Genomic DNA, 21,782 nt, shown 5'->3' on the forward strand with positions numbered 1-21,782 from the left:
GTCTTGTTACCATAACAACTACATGAGTTTTTACTATCTGATGTCTTGGACATCCTGGCAGCATGGAAGCTGATGTCCAAGAGCAGATACACTAAGGAGAGCCAGAAGGAAGCTGTATTGCCTTTTAAGACCTAGTCCTAGAAGTTGCATAGTGCTGTTTCCTGTCTAGTCAGAGGACCACTCAGAGTCAAGGAGAGAGACATTGCCTCTACCTCTTGATGGGAGTATCTGAGTCACATTCTAAGAAGAGCATGTGGGATGAAAGATACTTTTCTGGGCAGATATGGAAAACAACAGTTCTATAAGCTTCTTTAACCCATAGATTATTTAGAAATATGTTGTCAGTGGCCCAGTCGTTGGGGTCTTTCTGGGTGTTTTATTGCTGTTGATCCCTGATGTCGTTTCTGTTGCTGCCGGAGTCCTGTACAGTTTGATTCTTTTGCTCCTCGATGGCTTGTATTATGCTTGTGTGTGTGGTCTCTTGGTGCCTCTTACTGTGTATAGAGTTCTACAGATGTCAGTAGTTCAAGGTGACTATACTGAATTTTATATTTTTATTTTAAATTGTTATGTTTTCTTAGTGATCCCAAGTCATTTTATTAGTTACCGCAGAATGGGTGTTGTTACCTCCAACTGTGACTTTAATTGTTCTCTCTCTCCCTTTAGTTCTGCCAGGTTTCCTCTCATGGTTTTTAAGCTGTCTGAGGTACATTCCCAGGCAGGTTTGCTGTCTTCCTCATTAAAAGCTACTTTTATCTTATAAAATGCTCATTTTTCAATCTCTGGTAATTCCTTGAACTGTACTTAATAATCATATAGGATTTATCAGCTTTTCTATGTTTACTGTTTGTATAGCATATCTTTTTAAAATTTTTTTACTTTTAACATCTATGCCATTATTTTTAAGATGTATTTCTTATATATAACATAATTTGGGCTTTGTTTTTTTCCTAATCAGTCTAGCAGTTTCTGTCTTTTAAGTGAGTTATTTAGACCATTTGTGTTTATTGTAACTATTGCTATGTTTGCATTTAAATTTGTTTTTTATTTCTCTTTTTCCCTTTTCCATCTTTTTTTGGATTTAAGAAAATTAATACTTCATTATTATTTATTGTTTTTTTTCTGATTGTTCTAAAGACTATAGCATGTATATCACATCTTTTACCTACTTTGAGTTAGTTTTTTACCACTTTATACAAAATGTAGAAGCCTTGTAACCATATAGATTCCTTTATCTTCCCCTCCTTAATGTTATACATGCTGCTTATTGTATGTGTTTTATCAACATACATTGAAAACTCTATCAAACAAGGTTATAATTTTTGCTTCTAACAGTCATACATGCTTTAAAGAACTTAAGAGAACAGTAGTCTATTTTGCTTATACCCAGTTGTGGCCTGTTACAGCAAATCAGTATGTTTCGATTAAACTGTGAATTGCCACTTTGGCTATAAGGTATTCTTTTTCTCAGCCCTATTTAATAGATGTTTTTAATCAGCTGAGTTAGAGCATATTCAGTAAAAGTCAGCATTTAGCTGCTGTGTTGATTTAAATGGAAAATAATGCTTCATTGTTTTATTATGTTAACTTAGACTATATTTAATTGAAGTGCTCAATAAAGATTTTTATTTCTGTGACATACTTTAGCTATATTTGTAATGAGAGGTTCTATTGGTTTGAGTTTACTAGTAGAATTTCCATTTTAAAAATAATAATTTTTAATAAGCTATTAATAATTTTTATGATATAGTTTCTTAGTGTTTATCGGTAGTGCCTCTACTATTTTTCCACGTGAAGTGCATGTTTATATTTTTCAGTAAACTTATATTCTGAAACAAGGTTAGGCGCTTTTGATTTAGGTTTAGTAGTAATAGGTTCATCTTTACTCCATCACTTAGGATTCATACCTGAAACGTGATATTAGGTGATCTGTCTCCTGATAACAGTGGATCTGTACTGCAAGTACACTTCACTGGCAAGGAACTGTCCTAAAAGAATGCTATTTTGAAGAAGTAGTTTACTTCTTTGTAAGTATTTTAAGTATTAAGTATCTATTAGTATGTTATTAGGCTTCCCTCATAGCTCAGTTGATAAAGAATCTTCCTTCAATGCAGGAAACCTGGGTTCCATTCCTGGGTTGGGAGGATCCCCTGGAGAAGGAAATGGCAACCCATTCTAGTATTCTTGCCTGGAGAATCCCATGGACAGAGGAGCCTGGCAGGCTACAGTCCATGGGATCATAAGAGTTAGACACATGTTCTAAGTATGTTATTCCTTAGAAATACATCCTTTTAAAACATCAACAAAAGAAAACTTTGACCTTTTTCTAGAAATCACAGAATGGATTTTTACAAGAATTAAAGTCAAAAGATATTCAGAGCAAAGCTAAATAATTTTCAGTTCAGTTCAGTCTCTCAGTCATGTCCGACTCTTTGCGACCCCATGAATTGCAGCTCGCCAGGTCTCCCTGTCCATCACCAACTTCCAGAGTTCACTCAAACTCATGTCCATCGGGTCGGTGATGCCATCCAGCTATCTCATCCTCTGTCATCCCCTTCTCCTCCTGCCCCCAATCCTTCCCAGCATCAGAATCTTTTCCAGTGAGTCAACTCTTTGCATGAGGTGGCCAAAGTACTGGAGCTTCAGCTTTAGCATCATTCCCTCCAGAGAAATCCCAGGGCTGATCTCCTTTAGGATGGACTGGTTGGATCTCCTTGCAGTGCAAGGGACTCTCAAGAGTCTTCTCCAACACCACAGTTCAAAAGCATTAATTCTTAGGCACTCAGACTTCTTCACAGTCCAACTCTCACATCCGTACATGACCACTGGAAAAACCATAGCCTTGACTAGATGGACCTTTGTTGGCAAAGTAATGTCTCTGCTTAGGTATCCTTATTATTTCTAACTGACAAAAATTATTCCCAAATCACAAATACTTATTGACATGCATCATTCAACAAATAATTGTTCTTGGCACTGGGGGTAATCACTGTGGAAAGGGGCATTCCAGCGAGAGGAAATGTCAGGTGCTAAGTCCTTGGATCAGTAGTGAGGCGGTTCTGAAGAAAACCGAGGGAGGTGTGACTGGAACCTAGGGAATCCTGGGGGAGGAACAGTGAAATGAGGACAGAGAGGAAGCCTGGAACCTAGTGACAGCGTCTGAAAGGTTGTGAATGACCTTTTGATTTTATGACTTTCAGGGAACAAAACTTGGTGACAAGCTGAATGGCAACGTCTTTTCTTTTCGTAGACCTTGAACATTTATTCCTGCTTAATATTTTACCAGTGTGTAATGGTTTGATTGATCGATTGATTGAGAAGCCACCCAGACGTTCTATGCCAAATATACTTATTTATGGTAATAATGTCTGAGCTGTCTTATGCCAGCTAATGAAATGATTTATTTGAGGAAGAAGGCGAATGAGTATAACATATGTGCCAGTTTGTTTAGCTGCTTTAAAAAACAATCTTACTTTCATGCTTTACTGAAAGGCTATTCTACCATCTTAGGAGAATTATGCATTCTTGATTGTTTTCTTAACAAAAAGATCTAAATTATTCTTTGTCTCATCACATTTTCCCTGTTATCTTCCTTTGGACAGAATTAGTTTTGTTAGAGAACTGAGAGAACAAAAAGCTGCTAAATTGGTAAAACTCACATTCTATGGAGCATCTATCTCTAATTAAATAAGGCACTGTCCAAGACAAAAAGTTCAGTAAGTGTCATTTTTTTCTACTAATGGCTGGGTTCCCAGAATGATTCATATTTTAGCCTATGATATCATCCTTTTTTAAGTGCTTAGACAGACAAGTAAACACTTAAGAGAAATAGAATAAAATGAAAAGGGAAGTAGAAATAAGTCACAAGAGTACCAGTCTAATTCAGGCTTTAGCCTGAGTGTTGTATGTTGTTTTCATTCAGAAGATCATTGTGGTTTTAGTGGCAATTTCATTGGTTTGGGATTTAATTTTGTCTAACAGTGGCATTAATGCTATATGGAAAGCACCTGCTTTCATTTTCTGAGTCCTGTTAAGAAAGTTAATCCTGAGAGAGGGTTCTGGGAGGAGGGGTGGATGAAATGTTTTCTCCCCTTCTGATTCCAATTTATCTCCCTGTCTTGAGCCAAGCAGCTTCTGAAGTCAGAAGGCCTACAGGAATGAGGGAGAATTTAGGCCCTGAAGGAGTCCCCATACAGAGCTGAGGCAGGATTTTATCTCACCCACTGAGAGCCCAGGGGATGATGCAGGAGAAGCCTTAGGTAAGGGCCAGAATGTGGCAGATCTAGAAAGAGTACAGTCTGCAAAAATCTTCATTCCTCCCAGATTCATGTCATAAAATGTTAATTCCCAGGCAATAATGCATTATTAGTTAAAATCCCACAAAGGACTTTTAAAGGGGATTATTTGAAATTATTTTAAAATTTACTGAATATTGGATTACTATTTCTTAGGTAAAGAGGATTAGATACCTAAGAATAGGCAGGACAGGTCTTGAGAGACATGTGGTGGTGATGGTAGGGAGAGGGGACCACCTGACTCAACCTCAGAATTTACTCTAAAACCATTGTGATGTAGTCAGGGTGATCCTAACACAGGAGTAGACCAATAAATCAGTGGAACAAAATAGAGCCTTTCTCAACCAGAATTCTTCCAGTGAGTCACCAAACAGTCATTTTCTCAGTTTTTGCCAAGGATAGAACTAGTAGCATTCTAGATGCTTTGGAGAGAAGTCCATTCATTATATGTAGTAAATGTATTAGGCATTACGGTTTAGTTCTCTTATAGAACCTACAGCGAGAGATACTAGGTTCTTCAGAACTGGAATGCGGCAGAGGTAAATTCTTGTAAAGGTGAACTTCACTTTATGAGAAAAGGTGTTTTGTTTTTGTAGCAGTGCAGGCACAGTTGGCACATAGGGGAGAAAATGAATTTCAACCCTTAGGTCACATCATGCAGGAAATAAATTCCAGAGAAATTCAAAACTTAGATGTAAAAATGAAAGCAAAAATCTTAGAAGATAATCTTGGATTCTACCTGTAATAATGTCTGAATGGCAAATAAAATAAATCAGAATACCCCCAAATTTAATTTAAACTAATTTAGTTTAATTTAAAATTATACCTCTCAGAGTACATCAACTGTAAAGTCTTTGATTTGGCTTAAAAAAAGACACTTTATATACATATGTCAATATGCAGAAATCTATTTGGAAAAAATACTTGGAATACAAATGAACAATATTTAGATGAATAGTATTCAGAAACACTTTGAAACTAGTGAGAAAAAATCAAAATTCCAATAGGGAAAAATAGCCAATGATACGAATAAGTAATTCCTTCACGTAGAGTTGTGAAAAGGCAGCACTAATCTATAGTGGCTGTGTTGGAAGTGAATGGGGTTTGCTTGCAAGTGGACAGGATGGAATTTTCTAAAGTAAAGAAAATATTCTGTATCACTATGGAAATACTTTGTCAAAAGTCTTTGAACTGTGTATCTAAAAGCTGTACACTTATGTATGTAAATTATATCTCAGTAAAGTTGATTTTAAAGCTGTAGTTACTGCCTTTCAGTGGTAATGTTTTAAAGTATGTTACTATCGTAATTAAAGCTGTTGGGCCAAAAGATGTTCTCTGACTTTTCTTGTAGATAGGTGAATTTTTACAGCCTTCATGGAAGCAACTCTGAAACCTCTATTAAGATAAAATTATCAGATCATACCTTTCAGTCCAGTAGGCCTGTTCCACAAACTCTGTTCCATAGAATAAAAGTCTAAGTATGTAAAAACATGTATGCAAATATGTTTAATGCAGAACTGCCCTTAGTGGCTAAAACTTAGGTACCAAATAAATGCCCATTTGTAAGCAAATGGCCGGTTAAATTATGGAGCATCTTAATTACAAGATACTATATAGCTATTTAAAAAAATGGATAAGAACTACATCACCTGAAAGGGTTTCCATGAGGTATTGTTAAAGGAGAAAAGTATAATGCACATAAGAAAACCAAATAGGCTTATTTCATTTTTGAAAAGCATATAGTGCTGTTAAATATAATGTAAAGAAACATCTTTTAATATATGTGTAGGAAAAACACTGAAGGATATATTCAAGAAGGTTGACGTCGTTTACCTAGTGTGAAGGGCAAGATGTGAGGGGGTAGGAGAGGGGAAGAGGAATGGAGAGAGAAGCAAAAACAACCAAAAAAAAGTAGGACAGTCAACATTGAAGAAGTACACATGCAGATAAAGTATTCCATATTTGCGGCATTTCACATGTGTGCGTAAATTAGGCCTCCATGGCTCAGTGGGTGAAGAATCCACCCGCAATGCCAGAGACACAGGAGGTGTGGGTTTGATCCCTGGAAAGGAAATGGCAACCCACTCCTGTATTCTTGCCTGAAAAATCCCATGGACAGAAGAGCCTGGTGGGCTATAGTCCACGGGGCTGCAAAGAGCTGGACAGCACTTAAGCGATTGAGCACAGCACAGCATAAGCTAGGAGAGGATGCTAGGGTTTTATGTACTGGCATATAGATACTGGTAATATACATTCAAATTTTAGAAAGTGTGTTACAGAGTAAAGTTTATAACAGTTATATTTTAGTAAGTGAAAGAATCTCTTCAGATGAGTTCTTGTTAAATCTGAGTCAGAGCAACTTTCTTGTTTCTAGACTTCTTTCACTTTCTCTGAGAAAGTTTCCAGAATATTTCTCTTGGCTTTTAAGTTCCTCAAGTGGATATCCTTTTATTTTGGAGAGTTAAGACTAAAACAGAACAACAGTTGTATAGTTCTCCTGTTTCCTTCTACACCACACCTCGATAGTATTAACTGGATGTTTCCCACAGTCAGATCTGCGTAGACTGCAGAGTTCTTTTGCTACCGTGGATGACAGAATGAAAGTTGAATAGCTCTAGCTCCTTGGGTTTGCAGGGATTCCACTTGGCTTTTCACTAAAGAATATGCAAGGAAGCGCAGTCAGATCTCAGCTGGTGTCTTTTAGCCGTCCATTTTTTTGTTCTGGCTATAAATTTTATGCTTTTATTTCACTAACTCTGGAGGTTGAGAATATATAGCTAATTTGAGATGGGGCTAACCCTTATGTCAGAAAGTGAAGAGGAACTAAGAAGTCTCTTGATGAAAGGGAAAGAGGAGGGTGAAAAAATTTGCTTTAAGCTCAACATTCAGAAAACAAAGATCATGGCATCTGGTCCCATCACTTCATGGAAATAGATGGGGAAACAGTGGAAACAGTGTCAGACTTTATTTTGGGGGGCTCCAAAATCACTGTAGATGGTGACTGCAGCCATGAAATTAAAAGACACTTACTCCTTGGAAGGAAAGTTATGACCAATCTATATAGCATATGCAAAAGCAGAGACATTACTTTGCCAACAAAGGTCCGTCTAGTCAAGGCTATGGTTTTTCCAGTAGTCATGTATGGATGTGCGAGTTGGACTGTGAAGAAAGCTGAGTGCCGAAGAATTGATGCTTTTGAACTGTGGTGTTGGAGAAGACTCTTGAGAGTCCTTTGCACTGCAAGGAGATCCAACCAGTCTGTCCTAAAGGACATCAGTCCTGAGTATTCATTGGAAGGATTGATGCTGAAGCTGAAAATCCAATACTTCAGCCACTTGATGTGGAGAGTTGACTCATTGGAAAAAGTCCCTGATGCTGGGAGGGATTGGGGGCAGGAGGAGAAGGGGATGACCAAGGATGAGATGGCTGGATGGCATCACCGACTCAGTGGACATGAATTTGGGTGGACTCCGGGAGTTGGTGATGGACAGGGGGCCTGACGTGCTGCGATTCACGGGGTCGCAAAGAGTCGGACACGACTGAGCAACTGAACTGAACTGAACTGAAAGCAATAGAAGTGTTGATCTAGAAGAAACCCTGCATCTGTGGTCAGCATTGCTTTAGATTTCTTTCAAATTATAGTGTATACTTCTGTCACTATTTGAGTTTTCTGTGGCCTTCTTACTTAGAACATAAAACCCATCTTTCACTGTCTCATAAATAGAAAGCAAGATTTGCTAAATGAAGATCTGTATCTTTTGTTGAACTGTCCTATTCCTCATCTTTGAGAAACCTTTGGTTCTCCATGTGTGTGTCATATATATATATCTCCCCATAAACCTCTCTGTGTTTGCTACAAGAGACTGAAAGAGTGTTTCAGTTCCCTTTATTTACCTTTACCAACATAGGACTTGTCACCAGACTGCTTAACCCCTTTATAATTGATTAAGACATTATTTTGAATAGCTTGGGATACACATGCATGTGCACACACACACACACACACACACATACACACACACACATATACTTAAAAGAATCCAAAGCAAGATTCACTAATACTGTAGCCAGCCTACTTGATATTTAAATGTAAAGCATCTTATAAGATCAATCTTACTCAACAAGACACCCAGCTCAGGGAATCTTATCACATAGAATGTTTTGTAAGTCCAACAAAGCACTCAATTTGAGACCTAAATTGAGTGTTGGAGACAGTGTTGGGATATCTGTATGAAGAGCACTTCCAATGAATATTTATATCCCATTAAATTCTTTCATTTCAAGGTTCCTGAGAAGATTTAAAAATAAAATAGCTCCAACTCCTGATTAAAAAAACAACCTGAAGACCCCTGTTCTAAAGACAGTCTGCCTGGATGTAATCAAGAAACCTTTAAATTATTAACTCAGCTTTCAAACTTCTGTGCTACAAACTAACCATCATTTAAAAGCACTTTGGTGAATCATATTTTCTGCTCTTGAAGCCTGACTTTTTGCATGGACAGCCGTTATTTATTTAGCTGTGAATTCTTAAATATTGATCCTTACACTTTTAAAGTGTATCAAGGCAGAAGTTTAAAGGAATAGTAGCTGATTAATTAATCATTTAAATTGAGTGGAAAAAAATACCATGCACACACAATATACCAAATATAATTATCCTTTTTTCATTGGGACTTTCTGGAGAGTATGAAACTCAAAAGATGGAGAAACTATGGTGAACTGGCATTAATAAGTGTTAGTAGAACCGATGTAAGTATAGGAGAGTTAAGACACACATGGGAATGTCTTTAGTATGAATTCTTTAGCTTTTAAAACATTAAAGAAATTGTAATTAATTCAAGGCACTAATATTTTAGAAATTAAAAAGGTCTTAATTTTTTTTTTCTTTTTTCTTTTTTGGTTTTAAACAGGCCATATACTCCTTTGAAAGGAGGAATCTCCAATGTATGGTTTGACAGACTTAAAATATCAAATGACTGCCCAGAGCACCTTGAATCAATTGATGTAATGTGCCAGGTGCTTACAGATTTGATTGATGATGAAGTAAAAACTGGCATCAAGAAGAACAGAATATTAGTAGGTAAGATTTTTAGATGTTGGCAATTTAAATATTCTGATTCACTTGTTTAATTCTCTACTTTGAATTTTACTTGGAACATTATTTGGGAGCACTTTATATATCATATAAGACCTATTCATAGTTTCCCAGATAGCGAAGTGGTTAAAATCTACCTGCCACTGCAGGAGATGCAAGAGATGTGGGTTTTGTTTCTGGGTCGGGAAAGTTCCTAAAGGAGGAAATGACAACCCACTCCAGTATTCTTGCCTGGGAAATGCCATGGACAGGGGAGCCTGGTGGGCTAGAGTCTGCGGGCTTGCAAGAGTCGGCACAACTTAGTGACTAAACCACCACCGTCGTGTTGTAAGTAAGTTTAGAATGCACTTTGAAATCCTGTGTAGACAGGATTTGAGCCCATTAATAAACTGCCTTTGTGTTTATCGAAGTACTAAGCTATTCATTGAGTTAAGAAGCAATGTGATATAATGGATGGAATCCATTCTTTTCTGTCTTGGCTTCAGTATTCACTTTGTTAGTTAAAAGCAACTGGCCTGCCAGCCCAGTAACATCACCTTGCTGGGCCTTTGTTTCCTCATCAGTGTTTAACTGTGTTTCTGTGTTTAACACCATGTCGCAGAGATGAATATAGAACATTATAGGAGTACTGTGAAGAACCTAGTAAAGGATGCCAACTCATCTAGGGCATCATGAAACAGTTACAAGCTAGAACTCAAGATACATGAGTGTATAACGGATTCTGTCATTTGATCATTTAGCAAACATTTTCTAAGTACTGTGTGTCAGGTAATAAGTCGAATGCTCAAAGAGACACAGGTAAATACAGCAGGATCTATGTGCCCCAATTGCTTACAACCAAGAAGAGACCATGAGGTACGTGTAAAACTGTCCTGCAGACTAGCCTCGACAAGCGCCCTAAAGCTGTATAACTGGCCGCTCTTCAAATAGAATGATCATGTATATTTATTTTTATTTCTCAGTACCCATTGCAATGCCCAGCACAGAACTGAATATTTATAATCAGTGGCATGATCTGATCAGTAAACTGATGATTTAAGTAATTGGAATTTAGATGAACAAGTCATAAGTATTTGGAGCTATTAGGGAACAATTTAAGAAAAAAGTGACCAAGATATATGAGATTTTAAGATGTGCAAATAAAATTTTAACTATTGTAGTATGGATATCTAGATATAGAGAGTGATATGAATGGTAAATAGAAGTAAAAAAAGTAGTGCTTGTTGTCTGACTGGACGTTAGATAGTTTTAGCAGAAAGTTTATTGTGTGACTGAGCAATGCCTGTTGATCTCATAGTTCGACTAACAGCTAGAAGAGCATGGTGGCATAGTGACAAAAATAGTTCAAATCTGAAGTCCACCATTGCCCAGCTGGTTCATCACTTAATAACCTGCACTGATTTTCTGTTGCCTCATCTGTAAAGTGGGAATAATGATACAGTATCTATTTTACTGGGAGACTGAGTGAGTGAGTGAAGTTGCTCAGTGGTGTCTGACTTTTTGCGAGCGACCCTATGTACTGTAGCCTGCCAGGCTCCTCAATCCATGGGATTTTCCAGGCAAGAATACTGGAGTGGGTTGCCATTTGCTTCTCCCGGAGATCTTCCCAACCCAGGAATCAAAGCCGGGTCTCCTGCATTGATTGCAGGCAGACTCCTTACCGCCTGAGCCACCAGGGAAGTCCCTTACTGGAAGATGATGTCTGTCAAATACTTGGCTCGTTTTACAATAAAATACATTCTTTCTGAGTCCCCTTTTATCCTGTATTCTATAGGCTAGTAGGATCCTGAAGTAATGCGATGACAGTGTGAATAAGTAGAAAATACACTTAGTACTCTTAATGCGCATTTGTTAAAGCGTATATCACATTGAATTGTAACTGTTGATACTTATCTGCTTGTCTTTTCCCCTATCCCTATTCCTTGCCCTTCCCCATATCCATCAGTTATTTCATCTTATCCATTTTTGAAAAGAGACTATGTACGGATTGTTATAGGGTCAGAGAGTTGATAAGAATTTTGAATCTAGGTTTACTTCATTTTAAAGCCCATGATTCTTTTGTTTAACTGAATATTTGTAAAACTCTTAATACATGCTGTCAAATTCTTTTCATGAAAACACTGTACCTGTTGGTACTTCTCCCACCTTTATTAGAATATCCGTCTTATTATACCTTGCTGAATGACACTGTCTTGAAAAGTCTTTGCTAAAAATAAGTAAAAAGTGGCAATTAATTTACACTTAATTTATTTTCCTTTTAATTCTGTTTGTTATGTTCTGACATGAGAAAGCTGTTTTTAGTTATCTGGTTTTTCCAAATAACATCTCAGATTAAGAAGTTATTCTTCTAGAATTGGAGTAGAATATTCTTCTAGAATATTCAAGTAGATTTTCTACTGACTTTTCCATAATGTTTTTTAAATTTGTAATTCTTTGATTCATCTAGAATTTATTTTAGTTTCTTTCTACTATATCATGAAAGGTTTTAGTTATTTTCTGAGGTTCCAAGAAAACCTTGTTAAAAGATGATCTTATTTATTAAGCAGTCCACAGTTTGATCGATATTTTATCATAGCTCCATTGAATTTTTAACAACAAATTTCATTTTAGAAGAGTTATAAATGACTAAAGTATGAAATTTGAAATTTATTACAAAATATATGTAATAGGAAATTTATATGCACTTACATGATTATAAAATAATTGGGAAAGAGAAAAATTTCTTAGAATTTGTGAGGTGAACCTATCAACTCCTACAAAGCCTCTTTCATAGCTTGAGATATGAAAGAGACACAGAAGTGTAGATTCAAGGTTGTTTGTCTTTGTTACCTGTACTGTTAGTTATTTAACCATTCAATGAAAATACATCTTTGAGGCATTTCTATAAAGTTAAGCATGTGTGTCAAAATATATGTGATGCTTAACCTTCTTTATAAAACAAAACACCTGTTACTGCCTCCTTTTCGTATGCTGGATTCTTCACATGGGTTGGCTGTTGATGCTTAGAGAAATGGCATTCTAGTCCTATCAGATTTCCCTTGTAGTTATTATTATTTTTCTTTTTGTCTTATTGATCTGGCTAAACTCTCAATTCACTTCAAAATGTGGTACATGAGGCAATATCGTTATGTATTTGAATGTTTGTACATGCGTTTCCCAAGTTATAAATAGCATAATTGCAAACACACTAACGGAGCTGACAGCAGTTTAACACGGTTAAGAACTTGGGCCGTGCACTCAGACTGCAAGTTTCTAATCCTAGTGGGTATGTGAGTGTCCTTAACCTCTGGGCTTGGGCAATAATAATAGAACTTAGAGAGTTGTGATAATTCAATTATTCAGTTCCGGTGAAGGGCTTAGAAACATGCCTGGCGTGTGATGATGATGCTGTTAGCCACTCTCTATCCCACCTGCCCTGCTGTCTGTCCACGCAGCAGGAAGCCTGTCCTGGGCCGCTGCTGCCCTTGGGAGACTCTCAAGGAGCTCCGTGTCCCTTCCCTACCAGCTGTTTTCTTTCCCTAATGGTATACATGCTGATTTTCATTGCTCATAGATTGTTTAAGATTTTTAAATGCTGTTTTTAACATTTTAATCGAGGTATTCAATGAGAAGTCAAAGAAAAGTGCATTTGAGATGCTGAGTCATTTTTATTAAAAGAACAATGCATTTGAGATACAGGAAACACATTTTTAATGACTTCTAAGAGAAAAAACTTGAAAATTAAAGGATTAAAAAGGAAAACATGAGATAATAAGTACAAAATTATTACTCTTATTAATTTTGTTTAGTATGTGATAAAATTTCAGATTTAATATCATATACTGTGTCCTCATGGAACCCTTGTCTCTGAGACTGTGGTTTCAACCAGTATAGTTTTGTAAACAAAACTATTCTCTATATTTGAATAATTGGCAGCCCATTCTTTTTTTTCTGGTTTTATTTTAATTAGTGATATTTTATTATATTAAACTTAGTTTAAAAAATGTTTTTATGGTATATGATATACCCCTTTTCCAGTAGTTTACACAGCTTGCTGCTGCTGCTAAATCACTTCAGTCGTGTCCGATTCTGTGCAACCCCATAGACGGCAGCCCACCAGGCTCCCCCGTCCCTCGGATTCTCCAGGCAAGAACACTGGAGTAGGTTGCCATTTCCTTCTCCAGTGCATGAAAGTGAAAAGTGAAAGTGAAGTTGCTCAGTCGTGTCCGACTCTTAACGACCCCATGGACTGCAGCCCACCAGGCTCCTCCGTCCATGGGATTTTCCAGCCAAGAGTACTGGAGTGGGGTGCCATTGCCTTCTCCGTTACACAGCTTAGTCAGGTCAAAAATGATGCTTCTCATACTAAATTTAATTTCCAAAATATTCATAGAACTTTTAAGTGCTGGAGTACCCAAAAAAAACTTATCAAAAGCTTTACATTATAATGAGGGTGATAGCAAAGTGTTTTATACTTTCCAAGTATTATTATAAAAGTATTTACAAGGTATATAGTGTGAACAGTGAAGAATGAACATAACAGATTTTCCGGGAGGGTGGGCAGCTGAAAACTGCTTTCTAGAAGAGATAATTTCCAACTGAGTTTTAAAGAATGAATGAGAATATGGCTGGTAAACAAGAAGGGAAACATTCCTGAAAGAAAACAAGGGACACACTAAAATGTCTCAGGAACTACTGGTTTGGTGTACAGTTCAACTGCTAGGATTATTGAATTACATACAGAGAATGAGTCAGTCGGATGAGCGTTTTAAAAGGAATACACTGACAACACTGTGGAGGCTGAAGGCCAGGGGAAGAGGCAGTGGATCCAGTAGAATGAGGGACCAACACATACAGTGTTTCAAGACTTTGGAAAGACAAGGCTGTAAGGTTACACTTAAGGACCCTGCACTCAACTGTAGGTTTTAGCTGAGAAAAGAAATTCTTTGTTTGCTTATTTTCATCAATGGGAATATATTTCTTTCTTAATGGAAAGAATAAACTTTGGTTTGATAGGAGGATCTGGGCCAAGTCTTTAAATGTGCTCCTTAGAGACACTCATGAATCCTCAGCCTGTACATTAAGAATATCAGATATAAGAAAGTGTATTTTTATATATTTATACCACACATAATTCTTCAGAGTGTGTGGTAAAAATTAGGGGAAACACAAGCAGTAATTAGTGACTTTTAAACTACTTTCTGAATTTGGTATCATAGCTGTTCCTGGATTTAGGAAACCTGGATTCAGATCCTGCATTCTGAGAAAATTATTAAAATACAGTTTAACACTAAAAAGTATTTAAATTATACACATTTTTATATAGTATCTTTCTTGATCCTTCTAATAAGATAAGATAAGATAAGGTAAGATAGAAAAAGATTACTCACCCTTCAGATAAGAAGAAAGTAAAATTCAAAGAGATTACTGGCTAAAATGGTGTTGGGACTAGAACCCAGATCTATTGACTTAGTCAGAAACTTTGTCCCATAATGAGATTCCTTTTTTAGCCACTAGGTGGTGATAATTTGTTGTTAAGAGAAAATTGACATAATTTAGGTCTAATTTTGATCTGGGATGTATAGAATCTGACAAATGATAATGACCAGATTATAAAAATTTTAATAATATGAGTGTATTAGCAGAATTGAAGCATGGATAATCATGTGCTTCTGGAATTACACCTAAATACTTTACATGGATGCTGTAAATACCCATCATGAGGAAAGTGGTTAAGGGAATATGGTTAGTTAATACAACTGAATGTTATGTAACTGATATATACTGTATATACACATCTAGAAGGCACTTGGTATATTTAGTATGTGCTCAATGAATAAAAGAAAATAATTATAGAATTTCATAACTGTTTAAAGACATTCAAATCAGTATTACAAGAAAGTAAGGTATAAAATTGTACATATAGAGTGAGTTTAACTGCTAAAATAAATTTTAAAAACATGTCAGAGTTATATATGAGTAGTGATATTTTGGGTAACCCACTTTTTTTATTTTTGTAAGACGGAAACACTTTATTCAGTGGACGTGTATTAGCATATTAATTTAAAAAAATTAAAATGAAAATGAAGGGATGGTTGCAGTTACCAAGATGAAACCTAGCTCTACAGTTTCCAGGCTCACTTTCCTGACATTATATGTTTCTTCTGAAGATCTTAGAGATAAAACTGGAAAGTGATAGCATCTTTCTACCTTCTTTCAACATATATATGTCTTAAATAACTTGCGTTTCTTCAACAACAATCACCACAACTTTTAAAACTTTGGATTGCTGTTTTAATAGCTTTCCATAGAAGATGATAAATACTCTATTTATCCTATAAACTTTATATAAGAGAAAATATACAAATATGGTTGGCATAATTTATATGTTCCCAAATTTTTGAAACTTTATCACAATTCAGTCTGAAGAATAATTATATATAAATCAAATGGGAAGATTGTTGAAATTTGAATGTAGGGTGGATTTTATTGCATTTTAAAAATCCTATGCAACTGATGATAAACGTGAATTGTAAGTTCCCCATCCCCTTTCCCCCAACTTTGTTTTCAGATAGATTAGCTTGGTTTTCCCAGTGTAGTTTTTATATATTGTTACTGTTTTATTTCATTTAAAGAGTTCATAAAAGCTAGGTTTATTATTTTTTAACATGTTTTATTCAGCCTGTTAATCTTAAATGTATGTTGAAATGTTAACTCTTGACATTTTAATACTTTGCCAGCAACTATAAATATACATTATAAGTCTTACCTACAATGAGTTTTCTATTTGGTATTTACTCATTGAACAATATATTTTATATTGCATTTTAGACACTTAGATGGAAAATGAATTCAAATAACTAGTCCTTTGTGTTAAATTTTCTTCTATCAGAAGGAAAAAATGTATAAAGTCCTTTTTCGTACTGGTGTCCACAATGTTAAAGGTGACTGTTGTCAGAGGTCCCTGGTGAGGAATTGCAGACTGCCTCACAAGATTATAAATGGATAAGGGACTTAGATTGAATCTTAAAATAATAAATTTTCAGTGAGTACATTTTTCTTCATTATAAATTATGAGAATTGAACTTGAGGTTAAATGTCTTTGGATGCCTTTGTTGAAAGTGACATTTCATATGTGAGAAAGTGTTTTCTTTTTAGTTTTTGTTGTTACTGCTGTTAGATTGGACCCATCAAGGAACTCTGAAATCACATAAAGTGATTAGTTAATAAAACTGAAGTGATGGGCTGATTGCATTTAAGGTATAAAATTTTCTCAGTAGGTGTGCTTTTATAATAATTTTTAAATATACTTTTGCTTACCAACCTATTTTTGTTCACATTTTGTCTTTGTATGACTTTTTTAAGATCTTTACCACTTTAGATTTAAATATCAAATTTAATTATCTTAGCTACATTATTTTCTTAATGAAACATTAGTTTCATTGTTGCTCAATTTATGAATTTTGAAGCTTTTTTCCTAATCATTGGTATGCAGCTTAGGTTATCTAGAACGTCATTGTCCAATAGCATAGCCCCTAGCCACATGTGAGTATTGAAACTCCAAATCTAACTAGGTAAAATTAAATTAACATTTAGTTCCTCAGTCACACTAGTCACATTCAGTATTTTGCTTAGGTGCATTTGGCAAAAGTATTATTTACGCTCTTGAATTTCCCCCAAAATAAAAACTGTGTTCCTACAGGCTTACTTTCTATAACATGTGGATTTCTTTTAAATCATGAGATGTCTTTTAATTCTCAGTCAAGCTAGGGAATATCACACTACCTCTCTAAGTCAGGCCACTGTCTCTGCTGTGTCATGTCCTGTCCCCATCTCCACATTTTGTGATGTGTCTCTTCTCCTCGAAAAGAAGGATCCATGTGTTTTAATTTGTGTGTCTCCAGTGACGAGTGTCACTCCAGTGACAGTGATTGGCTCATAAAAGACAATATAATTTTGTTAAGTGAATAAATTTTTTCCAAGCTTTTTAAAAAGTACGTATATGTTTTAATTGTACCATCACAAGTTAGTTTGCAAAATAATATGATAATACAAAGATATTTTAACTAGCTCACCAAATTTTTGATCATCCTTCCTAATTCAAAGATCACTAAGCATATATGAAAAACTCTAGTTTATAGTTTGGCAACTAAGACAAAAAGGTGCATGTTATTAATTGTAGTGTGAGTACTCCTATAAGTATAAACAAAATATAAGTAGACGTTAGACGTTTAAGTAAATAACACTCGTGTTAAGTCTCATATATTTTGAATTACGATAAATATTTTTACTTGATGACCAAGATTTATTTCTTTGTACAGTTCTGGTTCCTTTTATAACAAATTATTTTACTAGTGATGATGTAGATGGAATAGTGTTATTTACTCATGGTAGGTCTTTTTCCGTAAGATCTAAAGTAGACTAAATTTTTCTTTTGCATTGTATCCCTTTTAGGTCTCCAGATATTTATGGAAGATTGGCATAGCTATATCTTGTTCCAAATTACCGTTATTCTGATGTTACTGACAAGTGAATTTTTGCTTCTTTTAGGAGGATTTTCTATGGGAGGGTGCATGGCAATGCATTTAGCATATAGAAATCATCAAGATGTGGCAGGAGTATTTGCTCTTTCTAGTTTTCTGAATAAAACATCTGCTGTTTACCAGGTAAGTTTCAGATTTTAAAGGCAAAACAGAAGAAAAAACATGAGACATTCACACACTGAAACTAAAACAACATTGATAATTACACAGTAACGGTTGCTTCACAGAGCATTCCTGGGAATTCATGGGCAAATTAGCTGTATTGATTAATTCCAGCTGGTCATTCTTGTGTAAGAAATGCCTTGTACAAAGAATATTGTTAATCAAAGTCTCAAAGGGGAAAGGATAAAAAGTATGTTTATAATATATATGCATCCTGCATACATATTAAAAACAGAGATGATTTTAGCTAGGTTTGCTAATTACGACTTAATCAAACCAAAGAATAAGTTACATGGCTGACACCTATTTTGCAGCATTATTCCCAATTAATTTATGAATGGAAGGTAATAGTGATAAGCCTCATTACCAGGAGGAGAACCAGCAGGTACAGAAACGAGAATAAGAATGCCGTTTTTCCCTTGTGTTCCTCCCTCTCTCCACTCTTATGTGAAAAGGGTTGTCTTGCCAAGACACAAGGTTTCTTCAGGAAATGCTTTGCCTGTTTTTGGAACAGCCCTCTTTGGCGTAAATGCAGGTCCCACACAACTGCAGTTCCTGTAGTGCTATCAACCAGCCAAGCTCCTGAGCTTAGTCCATCAATATATACCTCGGACATCACCACCACTACTGCTTTTTCCCTTTAAATATTGAAGCTTTGGTTAAATTGAAATTTTTCTGCCCTCCCTGACTTCCAAGAATATATACTGTCCTTAAATGAATTTCTTAAACTTCTCCATGTTTATATCCTCTTCTCTAGGCTCTTCAGAAAAGTGACGGTGTTCTTCCTGAGTTATTTCAGTGTCATGGTACTGCAGATGAGTTAGTTCTGCATTCTTGGGGTGAAGAGACAAATTCAATGTTAAAATCTCTAGGAGTGAGCACAAAGTTTCATAGCTTCCCAGGTGTTTACCATGAGTTAAGCAAAGAGGAGCTAGAGAAACTGAAGTCATGGATTCTTACAAAGCTACCGGACTAAATCAAGATTGGTGTGTTAATATACAAGTAATGTCTTTATGAAAAGTGTTTTTTACTGTCTAATTCTGATTTGATGAATAATTATTAAAATATTAAGAAATATCAACAGTTTACTTGTTTTTGACATACTGAGCACCATAGATAGAGTGCGATCTTATTAATGGTCAATATTAATTTAGGCAAACATCTGTGTATTATTTGTCAAATTCTTTGTAAATATTTGGAGGCCTTGTAAGTAATTGAATATTGAAATTTTACAATAATTAAACTAGCTTAACAGCAATGCGAAATCACGAAAAGATTTTAGCATGATATTATTTTCATTTTCTTTAAATTGCCTTTTTAAAAATATATTTATGTATGTATTCACATTAATTTTATTTTTGAAAGAATTAACAGTGTGTGTGCGCTCAGTCGATCAGTTGTGTCCAGCTCTTTGTCATGCTTATGGGATTCTCCAGGCAAGAATACTGAAGCGAGTTGCCATTTTTTCCTCCAGGGGATCTTCCCAACCCAGGGATCGAACCCGTAGCTCCTGCATTGGTAGGCAGATTTTTTACCACTGAGCCAACAGGGAAGCCCAAATAACATTGTACCCCATGTTTACAAAGTGGTTTCCCATTATCTCACCTGATCATCGCTAGAACTTGATGAAGTAAACAGAACCAGTTGTTACTGGTATTTGATAATAGTGATAGAAGGAATACAGACTTTCCCAAAGTCTCAAGAGCGAAGACTAAAATCCAGGCTGTCTGGTCTCAGCAGAGCTCCCCTTCTGTGAACCCAGACTGCTGCTCTGCTCCAGGCCTAGGGTTCCAGTCGCTCTCCAGATCCTAGTCAGCACTCAGTATGGCCAGTCCTTTTCAAAGATTTTGTCCATTCTAGTGGGTATATAGTATAACACTTTGTGTTTCTAATTTGCTTTTTCTTAAAGCAATTTTTATATGCTCATTTGCAATCTATATAAATTGTGTGATGATATCTTTGTTCAAATATTTCATGTGAGTTCTATTAGGCTGTTTTTCTTATTGCATTGTAAGAGCTGTTTATATATGCTGGATAAAAATCCTTTGTTAGATAGATGTTTTACCAATATTTTCTTAATTCATGGCTTGCCTTATTTAGAGTGTAATTCAAAGAGCAGAAGTTTTTAATTTGATGAAGTCCAGTTTATTCATTTTTTAAAATTTATACTCTGTGCTTTTGAAGTCATATTTAAGCAATCTTAGGAAAGCCAAGGTCACTAAAATTTTCTCTTATTTTCTTCAACTAAAACACTCCTTTAGTGCTATAAATCTTCCAAGTTTAATATTAGAAGCATCCCACAATTTTTATATTTTGTGTTTTCACTTTCATTCAGGTCAAATCTTTCTAAATTCCCTTTTGATTTCTTCTTTGACCTTTGGGTTGTTTAATATTGTGTTATTTTGTCTCAATATACTGGGAATTTTCTAAAGATCTTTGCTGTTCATTTCTAATGTATGGTTAAGAAAGTATTCTTTATATGAATTGAAACCTTTTAAATTCATTGTGCCTTTTTTTATAGCCGAGAATGTGGTCTGTCTTGGTAATGTTTTGTGTACCCCTGAAAGCAGTACATGCTGCTCAGGTTAGGTGGCATGTTCTATACCTGTCAGTCAGGTCAAGTTGGTTGATATTTTTGTTCAAATATACTGTATCCTTACCTATTTTCTGCCTCTTTATTTTATAAATTATTGAGAGAGGAGGATTGAAAGTTCCTACTGTAACTGTGAATTTGTTTCACTTGGCAGTTGCTTCAGGTTTTGCTTTATGTATTTTGAGACTGTGTTATTAAATGCATAAACATGTAATGTTTATGTTCCTCTGATGAATTGGCCTCTTTTTCTTTGTGAAATGATAATCTTTATCCCTGGTAGATTTTTTTGAGGGGGAGGGGGCTCTGAAATATTTATTGTGTGATATTGTTATAGCCCCTCTAGCTTCCTTTAGACCCTAGCTGATACTGGATTGTGAGGTTGTACACACTGACTAGTGGGAACTCAGACTTTTCCCAGCCCTCTCTGAGCCTCAGTGATTGTTCCTTTTAGGTGGCTCTTACTTTCCCTACACATATCTGATGGTGAACACTCTGCTGAAGATTTGAGAGGGCCTTCTGCAGAGCCCTGGCAATCTTGCAACTCTCTAATACTTTGTCCTGTAACTCTAAGCCTTTCGATCTTCTGGACTCCCTCAGCTCCCTCTGAGTCTCCTCTCCACGCTGTGGCCTAAAAAACTCTTCACACAATAAGCTGGGCACTTAAATCCTTCCTAAAAGATGACTGTCCTGTAGTACCAGTGCCCAGTATCTGAAAATACAAATGTGGCCCAGCTTCTTAGTTGTTTCAGGTCAAAAACTAAACCTGGTCCCTCTTATTCCATCTTGGCTATCAATTATAAGCAGAAGTCCCTTATTCTCCTTTTATTTGAAACTATAAACTGTAAATTTGAAGAGGGAGGGATTGAGGAAGAAACGGAAGGAGGGAGAAAGACTGAGCCTGAGAAGTCCAAAATTCCCTCAGAGGAGACTCTGCAGTGGTTTAATTATCTTAAGCCTTTAATGAACTTCAACTTCTTGAAATTTTAAATGCTCTGCCTTGAATATACATGGTGTCACTCATGTTCTCATGTTGAAAGCCCTTATGGCTGCAGTTTGCCCTAAGAGTAACATATGTACATGTCATAGATACGGGTGTCAGGCTTATGTATGTTGAG

General features: G+C 35.8%; 1 protein-coding gene across 1 annotated transcript in view; it reads left to right on the top strand.

Annotated features, from left to right (window-relative positions):
* Positions 1-20,898, top strand: part of LYPLAL1 (lysophospholipase like 1) — a 30,853-nt gene extending 9,955 nt beyond the window's left edge. The window contains exons 3-5 of the mRNA XM_069545387.1: positions 9,206-9,375; positions 17,920-18,035; positions 18,832-20,898. Coding sequence (XP_069401488.1) covers positions 9,206-9,375; positions 17,920-18,035; positions 18,832-19,050 — 505 coding nt within the window. The 3' untranslated portion in view covers positions 19,051-20,898. The remainder of the gene's footprint in view (positions 1-9,205; positions 9,376-17,919; positions 18,036-18,831) is intronic.
* The last annotated feature ends 884 nt before the right edge of the window (positions 20,899-21,782 follow it).

Source organism: Ovis canadensis, chromosome 12 (genome assembly GCF_042477335.2).
Source record: "Ovis canadensis isolate MfBH-ARS-UI-01 breed Bighorn chromosome 12, ARS-UI_OviCan_v2, whole genome shotgun sequence".
Classification (NCBI taxonomy): domain Eukaryota; kingdom Metazoa; phylum Chordata; class Mammalia; order Artiodactyla; family Bovidae; genus Ovis; species Ovis canadensis.